This window comes from Quercus robur, chromosome 2 (genome assembly GCF_932294415.1).
Source record: "Quercus robur chromosome 2, dhQueRobu3.1, whole genome shotgun sequence".
NCBI lineage: Eukaryota > Viridiplantae > Streptophyta > Magnoliopsida > Fagales > Fagaceae > Quercus > Quercus robur.
The window spans coordinates 21765197-21777201 of NC_065535.1; the positions used below are offsets into that span (position 1 = coordinate 21765197).

Consider the following 12005-nt stretch of genomic DNA (forward strand, 5'->3'; position numbering starts at 1 on the left):
GAAAGAAAGCAAATTAATAGAAATAGGTTGCATGTGGAAAATATGTTATAATCACAAACCAAACATTTTGCCGCTTCACTTGTTCATACTCTTGAGTCCAACCCATTATAAATAGGTGCCTAGCTAGACAGTCTTCAATTAGAAAGAGAAGCAACTGAAACCTCCCATAATCCAACAAAAGAAAGAAAAAAAAAAAAAAAAACACATTTACACTGTTCTTTCTCTCATTTCAAAGTAAGACACCAGCAAATAGCAATTTTTCTGTCTCTGAAGAGACCATGTACTCTGAGCTAAAAGCTAGTGAATCATCTATACTTATAAGTCATGACCAAGAATGGGTCATACAGATAAGTCGAGCCCTAGAGGAAGGCCTTCAAGACAACGATGAAGGTGTTCCTGTTAGCATCTTTAGCGTACCCAAAACCCTACTCTCTTTCAAACCAGAAGCATACATTCCACAACTTGTAGCCCTTGGCCCATACCATCACCACCGGCTCGAACTCCTCGAGATGGAACGCTACAAGCTCACTTCAGTTATGAGACTGCAAAAGAAACTCAAAGAAATCAAATTCCGCGACTTGGTTAACCAAATTGCGGAAAGTGATAGCTGCATCCGTGCTTGTTATCATAGGTTCTTGGAATTCGACCAAGAAACACTCTCTTGGATGTTGTCCATTGATGCTTCCTTTTTGTTGGAGTACCTACAAACCTACTCCACAAAAATGGAAGACTCGCTTATGCGAATAACTTCTAAGATGGCGCATTTGATCGACCACACGCATCGGAAAACGGCACACCATGCAGTCCTTAGGGATATTATCATGCTAGAAAACCAAATCCCTTTATTTTTGCTCAGGGAAGTCCACAGCTTTTATCCCTGTGAAGATCATGACGAAGTATTAGTAACAATGCTAATTGGTTTTTGCAAACATCTGTCACCCATAGAGTGCATCAATGAGCAACATTTCAAAGAAGTATGTTTCACCAAATCCCATTTGCTAGAGCTTCTCTACTACATGGTTACACCGAAATTGCAACTTGTAGCTGATAATTCTGAGCAGGAAAAGCCAAAAGAAGACAGAGAGATTGGCTACTTCCAATCCATCTTGAAAGCACTATGTTATATTAACTTGGCCCCGCTCCGCCTTCTCATTAAGATTTTCAATTCAAAGGCAGTGAAGCTTTTAGTTACACTGCCATTTATAATCATCTCCTATCTATTGAAGCTGAAGAACAAGAGTGATATAACCAATCTCATCTCGTCAGCTGAGGCTGTGGCCGAAGATGCGCAAAGCGCATCTAATGAGATGAAAGATGAAAGTCCTTTAGTAGAAGAGATTGCAATTCCTAGCGTGACACAGCTTCATAAAAATGGTGTTAAATTTTGTCCATCAAAGGGTGGCTTGGGGACTATTAATTTTGACAAATGTTCAGGTACATTTTACCTTCCAGTAATTCATTTGGATGGCAACTCTGAGGTTGTTTTAAGGAACCTCGTCGCCTATGAGGCGTGTATTGCACCGGACGTGATGGTTTTTACACGCTACACGGAATTGATGAATGGAATTATTGATACTGAGGAGGACGTGAAGATTCTTCGAGAGGCCGGGATCATCTTGAACCGGCTCAAAAGCGATGAAGAAGTAGCGATGCTTTGGAATGGAATGACCAAGTCTGTGAGGGTAACAAAAGTTCCAATTCTAGACAAGGCCATTGAAGCTGCAAATGCTTGTTATTCGGGGTGTTGGAGGAACAGGATGACTGGTTTCATGAAAAAGAATATCTTTGGTTCATGGCCTAGTCTTACATTTTTAGCAGCTAATATTCTAATATTGCTGTCTACTCTGCAGGCTGCTTGTTCTATGTACAATTGTTCCAAATTGTTGGCCAACCTATGAATTTTTGCACTCTGTTGTTGCCTAGTGTATTTGACTGGCTGCATGTGAGCAACATGTGTTACCAATTCCTATTGTATTCACAAAAAATTAAATATATATTTAAAAAAAAAAATCATTCCTTTTGAAAATAAGATCTCTAGTATATATACCATATGAGAATTTTCTTATAGTTATTGTCACCAAAATGTTCACGGGCAAAGCCAGGGTGCGAGATGCCCCCCATTGACTCCTTAAAAGACTTTATAGTTGCTATAATTCAGGAACTTTCATAAATGTTTTTGGTAAAAAACCAAAAACCCTTCCCATATTTGTATATATAAACTTCCTTGACACCGAAAAATATGGAAAAAAGATTTCCTAACTCATGCCATTTTTTTGGTGAAATCTTGTCATCAGGGTTATCAACATATTGTACTTATATCTCAAAAAAATGTCACCCGTTTATAAAAGAGAGAAAATTCACAACACTTTTAGTGTTTATCATTTATTAATTTTTCACACCATTTTTTTTAAAAATTTATAGTCACTGCTTTTCAACTAATGTGGCTTATATTTTACACAAAATTATTATTATTATTAAAAAGCCTCCAACGTTTTTTTTTTCTTTCTTCTCCATATCTTGACATTTAAATTTCAAACTCTAAATTTTACTATAAATCCAAATTTTAAATAAATCACATTCATTAACACATCAATTTATAAGCTTTATATAGAAAATTTTGTAGTACTTTTAGCAATTTTCAATTTTAATTACTTTGAAGCCAATTTTTTAAAAACAATCATTGTAGTGCAATGTTTATACAACGTTGCATGTATGTTGTTATATATACTTTTAAAACCTTTATATGAATTTATTTTCTCAATTTATTTTTTGGAATTAAATTAGATGTCTAAACTTAATATATTTAAATCAATCTTTTACTTCAATCGTTAAAAACTATGAATTAATTTTTTTGTTTTTATTTTATTTTAATGATATGCAATATATACACTTGTAGTTAAGCGTAATAATGAGTCTAGATCAAAATCTATTTGAAACTATGTAGATTTTATATGAAAATTACACATTTGTTTACAATTGTTTATTTATTTATTTTTTTAGTATCGATTAATATATTTTAGGTTTTTATTTTTTTGTTAGTATATTGCCTTTTAATTTGCCCCTCAAAGTGAAATCTTGGTTTCACCGCTGACTTTAAGTAAAACTTTATTTTTTGTTTTAAAGAAAGTAAAATAAAATACTACTCCCTTTAAATCCTAATTATTAAAAGAAATTATAAGAATAATTCATTAATTATTTTATGATATATTATAACCCTTATAAAAAAAAAAGGTTTTACACGATGTGTATTAATGATGTAATTTAGAGTATTTTTTATTTATAGGATTTATTTTATTATTAAATGTTAATTATATTATTAAAATACTTTCTTTAAAATTATATATTACTCTTAATCGTCAAGTCATGCATTGCACATAAATAATTTTATATAAAGTGTGTGTTTGGTTTCACGTTTGCAAGTGTCTACGTTTTCACTTTTCAGCGTTTTTTTTTTTTTTTTTTTTTTTTTTTTTTTTTTTTTTCACGCCTTTTAGGGAGACAATTAGCACTGTTCACGCACTGTAGCAACATTGTTTACGCACTGTTCATAGGATTCATAGCCACTTTATTCAAAAAAAATATTAAAAATGGGTCCCACGGCACTATTCACACATTTAAAAATTATTTTGCTATAATGTTTTCAGTTTCAGCAAAAATAAGTTGTATCCAATGCATCACTTTCTTTCTCCAGAGTCTCGAGCATTTTTTTCTTCTTTGCAAGCAAACATAAATTGGGTGCTTATTTATACCAGACAAATGTGCGTAGGTATATGTAATTAATTCCATTCGGTCACCTTTTCAAAGTTTTTATCATATCTACTAGCTAGGTCATCGTTTTGAATTCTTTTGAATGCAAACAAAGCTGCTTGAGCACGTAGTTTCTTGTCAAATTCTTGGAGTAGAAGCAAAGAAGGAAAAACTCGTTTTTTTCCTGGGTTTTCTTTTCCTTATATTATATATAGTCAATATATACTCCTATGTCGTTCTCATTATATATATACACACTCTATGTCACAGGTCCTAAGTCCTAATCCATTATAATGGGTGCCTAAATTAAACCAATGTTCAGAAATCAGAATCATATCAACTCCGTCCAGGTCCAGCAAAACCAACAATTTGTATGTTTGATGTCTAATAACTAAGAACAAATAAAATATAATTCTTGAAGTAATTGGCTGGAAATTTTCATATGAAAGAAAAGCTAACACACGAATCTGAAGCTGGCTTCCTTATTTATTTTGTAGTAAAAAAAATTAAAAATTAAAAAATTAAAATCCGAACTGTGGATTATTCTTTTTCATTCTTCTTTCCAGTAGAAGGAGGACGCCATTCAAGAATAGTTGACTATCAGGCGGTGGATTTGAGGTACGTACGTACTTATCCTGAGCTTTTAAGTCCAAAATGGGTCCCTATAACCTAACTCTCCCTGCCTGTAGTCATGTCATGTAGTCTACAATGTCAACTGTCAAGTACTCTACGTAACATTGTTAGCACCATGATTAGTGAGAAAATCTAAGACCCAATTTTGTGCTACAATTGGATTTGTCATAATTTTAACGTGGTTGAATGTGAGTGTTAAAAAGAAAATGTAGAGTTTATGTGAAATGATAGACAACCGTAAATTAACAAGGTAAAACATTGAGATCTGTATTGCACAGTGTAATTTGCTCACAGATTTTTTTTACTTTTTTTTTTTTTTTTTACTCTTTTCAAATTTTTTTATTCAAGAATTTAGATTGAAATTTGTTTTTATAACTTTCAATCTAGACCCTTCAATAATATAATGCTGTGCAATACCCATTTACGTATAAAATGGAATAACATAATTAAAGAGATGTGTGCTGGACACTTTTGAGCTCTTATCCTTGTATTTGGTTTGTGTTTTATTTCTTTAATTTCCTTCGATGAAATCATTTATTCAAAAAAAGATCAACAGAAAGAGCGGAAATGAATTGCAAATCAGATTCTGATTTTGTTATGGATAACAAATCTTCCTGAGTTATTACACTCAGAACTAATTAAATACCAAGAATCCGATTTTGTCTCTTTTTTTTTTTTTTTTTTTTTTTTTGCTGAATAAGATAAATTTATTTATACGTCAGCTATTGTGATTCAGACGAACAAAATGAGTGACATTTTTTTTTTTTATGAGAAATACATAACTTTATTAATTATTGGACAAAACAAAGCATCCTGAAATACAAGAGTCAACAAAAGAGGGTGTTTCTTCTATCCACGATACAAAGTTGTTAATTCCTTTGGCGTTTTGAGTCATAGTATGAGTTGGTTTGTTGTCTTGTCTTTGTACATGCACTACATGGTATTGTCTGAAGGTCTGCAGCTTAAGATGGATGCCTGCTATGATATTCTCGAAGGTGATAGGCGCTTGTGTCGTGTCTGAGAGGGCCCTTGCAAGCACTGCGCAATTGGTTTCAAATATAGCTTCTTGTAAGCTGATGTCCGTAGCAAATGAGGCAGCTTCGTCCATCGCTTTGGCTTCTACTTCGAGCGGCCCCAATGGCAGTGGTAAGCGTTTGCTTAAGGCAACAAGCACAATACCCTCATGGTCACGAACAATGATACCGTTGTGGACATCACATTTTGTACCTCCTTATAACTCAGATTCCCGTTCCCTAATGATGCTCGAACTCTGAGGCCTAAGGCCAGTTTTGAGCCCAATCAGATATTAAATTGATTTGAAGAGTGCTAAAATGGAAAATATAACCTTTTAAATTAGCAAAAATCTATTTTTGAAAAATTAAATGACCAAAATAACCCTCGGCTTGCGTACGTGTGTCGCGGCCTACATACGCAAGCTAAAGCATGCGTATGTAGGCACATTCTTGCTTATGTAGCTAGGGTTTCAGAAGTATAAGAAATGCAAATTTTCTACAATAATGGCTGAGATTTGAAATGAATCTCACATCGTCTGAAAGCTATTTCAAACCTAATTTTTTTAACTATAAAAAGTCTTACATGGTACATTTTCAAAATACACAGAAATCCCACAAGAAAAACCTAAGATTCACTAGAAAATAGTGAATCAAAGGGAGTTTTTTACAAAACATCCTCTAGTCTTTTTTATTTGATTGAAACTTTTTCTGGTCCCAATCCTTTGAGTTTAAGATTACTAATCATTATTTTATTAAATTGTGATACATTTGACTAAGAGGAACGGTAACATTTTTTTGCAGGTTGTACAATATAAAAAATAAAAAATTTGAAAGAAAAAAAAATGTTATGTTACTTAAGCTAATATTTTAGGTTAATGCACCTAAGCTAATATTTAGGCTTATAAAATATTTGGATTGTAAAGTTTATGTTGATAAACATAAACATATAAATTGATAAATTCATGCTTACATAAATAAATATAAACACATGTAAATATATAGAAACATATAAATAACAATAATCTTAAAACGGTACATTGGTATAACCAATATCAAAATATTTTGTTCATCTTACGAAACTGAAACGGTTTTCGGTGGGAAATTGATTTATTTAGTTAAAATTCATACATGGCTTGAATACACTCACTATCACATAGGGCAAAGTTCAATCCTATGACAAATTTAAGCATTAAGATTATAAATGTTTTTCTCCCTATGAATCATGCAAAATTTTCATACCTGATGGTTTGGAAAACTTTCTTTATGAGACGCGTATAATAGATGGTTCTTAGCTATAATAACCAATGAACAATAAGGTCCTAGTCCAAACAACTAGTTAATGAGTAATGAGCAATAAGAAATGAGAAATTTGTAATAAGCAACTAGTCAATGAGAAATTTGTTCCAATAAGCAACAAAATCAATGTGCAATAACCAACTAGTCAATATTAAGTTTTTTCTACCCAAAAAAAAGAAGAAAAAAAGAAGAAGTAATGTTAAGTTTCATTTTCAGGCATGGCAAAAAACACACTTGCATACTGGTACTCCACAATCAATTCAATTGCAAACTTTACTAGAGTAGAGAAATTTATTTTTTGCAAATGAATCTCAAATTTTGTTTTTTAATACTTGATTAATGAGACGTGTATAGTAGGAGATTCGATTGCATCCACATACTATACCCATAATTTTATTTTTGTAAGATTAATTTGTTTATATAAAGCTAGGTTAAGAGATACTTTAAGTAAAACTCTATTTTATTTTCTAAAGAAATTAAAATAAAATACTAATCCCATTAAATCCTAATTATTAAAAATTTCAAGAAATTATAAGAATAATTCATTAATTATTTTATGATATATTATAACAACCCTTATATAAAAAAAGGTTTTACACGATGTGTATTAATGATGTAATTTAGAGTATTTTTTATAATACTTATTTTATTAATAAATCTTAATTATATTATTAAAATACTTTCTTTAAAATTATATATTACTCTTTGGGGGTATTTGGTAAGGGTGTTTAAACAATAGTTTTTAGTATTTAAACATCCTTATACGTATTTTCACAATACTTTTTAACCAACACATATTTCTACAACACTTAAACAACGATATTAGAACTTTCTAACTAAATAGACCCTTAATTATCAAAACATGCATCGTATGGAAATAGTTATATATATATATATATATATATAAATCCAATTGAAGAAAAATCAAATATAAAATACCCCACCTACCCTTCCAAAATAAATAAATAAATAACAAGGCTTCATGCATCACTTTCTTTCTCTCGAGTCTCAAGCATTTTTTCTTCTTTGCAAGCAAACATAAATTGGGTGCTTAATTATATCAGACAAATGATCATAGGTGTATGTAATTAATTCCATTCGGTCACCTTTTCAAAGTTTTTATCATTTCTACTAGCTAGGTCATCGTTTTGAATTCTTTTTGAATGCAAACAGAACTGCTTGAGAACGTAGTTTCTTGTCAGATTCTTGGAGTCGTAGAAGCAAATAAGAAAAAACGCGTTTTTTTTCCTGGGTTTTTTTTTTTTTTTGAGAATCTTTTCCCGGGTTTTCTTTTCCTTATATTATGTGTATGTTTGATTAGCTTATTTTTTGTCAACTTATTTTACTATTTAATTTATTTTTGTTATTATTTATGGGTTCTATTACATTTTTTGATACTATTTATGGATTCCTATGGCATTATTTTATCTAACATTTACTTTTATCTACAATATCTTCAAAAAAAAGTTTTTAATTTCGGCAAAATAAGCGAATTTAAATAGGCTCTATATATAGTAAATATATACTCTTATCTCGTTCTCATCACATATATACACACTCTATGTCACAGGTCCTAAGTCCTAACCAATTATAATGGGTGCCTAAACTAAACCAATGTTCAGGGATCAGAATCATATCAACTCCGTCCAGGTCCAGCAAAACCAACAATTTGTACGTTTGATGTCTAATAACTAAGAACAAATAAATTATAATTCTTGAAGTAATTGGCTGGAGCTTTTCATATGAAAGAAAAGCAAACATACGAATTTGAAGCGGTCTTCCTTATTTATTTTGTAGTTAAAAAAAAAAAAAAATTAAAATCCAAACTGTGGATTTTTCTTTTTCATTCTCCTTTCCACTAGTTAAAAGGAGGATGCCATTCAAGAATAGGCGACTATAATGCGGCGGATTTGAAGTACGTACGTACTTAGCCTGAGCTTTGAAGTCCAAAATGGGTCCCTATAACCTACCTAACGCTGTCTGCTCGGAGTCATGTCATGTAGTCTGCAATGTCAACTGTCAAGTACTCTACGTAACATTGTTAGCATCATGATTGAGTGAGAAAGACCCAATTTTGTGCCACAATTAGATTTGTCATAATTTTAACATGGTTGACTGTAAGTGTTAAAAAAAAAATTGTAGAGTTTATGTGAAATTATAGACAACCGTAAATTAACAAGGTAAAACATTGAGATCAGTATTGCACAGTGCAATTTGCTCACAGATTTATTTATTTACTCTTTTCAAAATTTTTTATTCAAAAATTTAGACTGAGAGTTGCTTTTATAACTTTCAATATAGACCCTTCAATAATATTATAACGGAATAACATAATTTAGAGATGCGTGCTAGACCCTTTTTATCTCTTATCCTTCTATTTGGTCTGTGTTTTATTTCTTTAATTTTCTTCGATGAAATCATTTATTCAAAAAAAGATCAACAGAAAGAGCGGAAATGAATTGTAAATCAGATTCTGATTTTGCTATGGATAACAAATACTCCTAAGTACACTCAGTACTAATTAAATACCATGAATCCGATTGTCTTTTTTTTTTTTGCTGAATAAGATAAATTTATTTATACGTCAGTTATTATTATTCAGACGAACAAAATGAGTGATATTTTTGTTGTATTATTTACCCAAAAAAAAAACATAAGAAATATTTGTTGCATTATATTTTTTCAGCATTTTTAAATTGTACCTTGGTGGTTGACTCTCGAATTTCTCCAACTTAAAAATGTGTACATCTGAAGAATCTCCAATAACTCAAAAGTGTGAGACTAGGAAATTTCACATACTTTGGAGAGGAGGAGGATCGGTGTTTATATAGTAGTGTAGGATCAATCGAGATCCCACGAACGTAGGATCTTTCCTTGCAGGGAAGATATGGAGTTAATGCTCTGAGATCATAGGGCTTAATTTACTTCCCATTCTAGGAGGGTATGAATATGTAGAAGAATCTTTGGACGTTGTGTGCAAGTTCTTTCTATATAAGGATGTATGAGTGGAGAACATATGAAAAGGGTGTGAACCAAGTACGTGGCCTTACCCGACGAGTACCTCCTTCCTATTGGTATTGGGGTAACCAGACGGTTACTTTTCTTACCCGTTAGTGAATATGAGTGGAAAGTCATGGTTGAAGTGTTGTCGTAATCAACCTGAAGGAGACCTAGTTCCAGATGGATAAGAGGAAATCAAAGGGCAATTCAAACCTGAAGGGCAAAAGGAGTTAGAAAAATTCTCAGCCAAAATATTCTCTATCAACTTATAGTCTGATTAATTAAGACCTCTACATAAGGATTTAAAAGCAGATTTTGAAATATAACCAAGTGGTGACTTCATTCTCCAATCTCCACCCTAACTTTTGATTTAGTTGCATATTCCTGGTTGGGTCCAAACCAAGAGTAACCAAGAGAGCCATTAAATGGGCAAACCTATAGTCATGTTTGGGGTGGTCACACCATTGCCCTTTCTTCCTAGCGAGCACTAACACTACTATTATTTTGTACCATCAAAAGTTATTGTTGAGATAGTGGAAGTGTTGATACTTAGCAAATAACTAAGGGCCACATATTCGGATATTTGTGGGTTGCTTAAGGCCTATCTAGTCAAAAACATGTTTTCATAATTTTTTTTTTTGAGAAATATAAAAAATTTAAAAACACCTTTGTTATAGTAAGATTTTTTTTTTCCTATTTGAAAATATTTTGTTAGAAAAATACAACCAAACAAGAGCTGAAGGTTGACTACTGTACACTGTTTATTCTAGTCAGTCCACTGAATGGTCGGTTTTAAATTCCATTCAAAGACTTTAACTGAGAGATTGACTAAAAATGGTTGGTTTTATGTTCTTTACCTCCTTCTTCTTCTTCTTCATTTTTTTTTTTTTTCTTTTGAGAAGCACCTAATTCGATTTATTGTTCGGTGTATTTTAATATTTATGTTTATGGTGGTTGCTACAAAATTTATAATCACATATATTGTAATCCATTAAGAAAAATAAGCGTTATAAAATATCTATGCCCCACTATCCAGTTATTTATTCTCCATTATTTTGTAATTAATTTTTCTTATAACTTACAAGTAGTATTTTAGTTTTTTTTTATAAAGGAGCTTTGTTATATATAGAACCGTGCTATAATGCTATTTTATTTATTTATTTTTGTTTAATGTTATTGTGGGTTCAAGGAATTTGGCAACTCCGGCCCACTTTATACTAAGCCCAAGACCCACGCCAAGGAGGAAGAAATGCCCGAGGACGAACGAAGAAAGCCCAAATTGCCAAGAAACATTGCCGAGGACAATCTTGTTCTCGGCCAACTGAGATCATAGAAGGGAAGAGTGCACGCCATCGAAGGCAGCCTCCAAGAACATTCCAAGAAAAAGGACAAGTACAGTGGGTTAGCCATGAGAGTATGGTGGAGGAGCAATTCAAGGAGAAACTGTCACCTCCGTATTAAATGCCCACAACTAACGTTCTGGCCACATTAATGAGGAAATGACCCCTGAACAGTGCTGCCTTGGTTGCTGCAACTCACAAAAGGTTTGGGAAGGTGGCTGATGGGACAAGTACTCGAGTAGTGACCTGCGTGATCAACAGATAGAAGGCCAAGATCAACTGGAAGGGGATATATAATGTGAGAAATCCTCCAAGAAAAGGGGATCGAGAATTAGAAATAGAGAAGATGGGAGCAATTTGTATGATCTTTGAAACCTTTGTAACCAAGCACTGAAGAAATAATAAGAACAACAAGCTCCGGATGGGGGCTGAGGACAAAATTTTACACTTTAGTCCACATCCTTGTTATTCAACCCACTCATAACCATGTCTAGTTGTTGTAACCGTCACTAATGCCTAACTCTTAAACCCATTATCTATAAATTTATTGTATTGGACTAGTTGGGCCTGAGTCCACTCATCTAACAGAACAAGTGCTCAAACCCAGTCCCTACAGTTATAATTCTCAAAAGTGATATATAATTAACTATGTGTATTTAATTTTTTTTAAAGAAAGAGGTAAGGTAACGTGGAATAATGTTTAAAAATGAGATAGAAAACTAGAAGATGTTAAAACCCAATGGTACATTTAAATTTTATTGATTGGGATAAGAATTGTGATAAGTAAATAAATTTGAGATTTGAGCAAAAGAAATATGCTATACGTTAGTGTGGATGGATGAAGATTTGTTATAACTGTATAGAATTTGGATAAATTTTTTTTGGAATGTTTTAAAGAATTAAAATAAAAAACATAAAAATTTCAGAATAAGAATGAGTAGTTTTTACATGAGGTAATGATTTTTTTTTTGGAAGA

General features: G+C 32.0%; 1 protein-coding gene across 1 annotated transcript; it reads left to right on the forward strand.

Annotated features, from left to right (window-relative positions):
* Positions 1-278: 278 nt before the first annotated feature.
* Positions 279-1898, forward strand: LOC126696180 (putative UPF0481 protein At3g02645). The gene has a single exon (XM_050392959.1). The coding sequence runs from the start codon at positions 279-281 to the stop codon at positions 1896-1898; it is 1620 nt and encodes a 539-aa protein (XP_050248916.1).
* The last annotated feature ends 10107 nt before the right edge of the window (positions 1899-12005 follow it).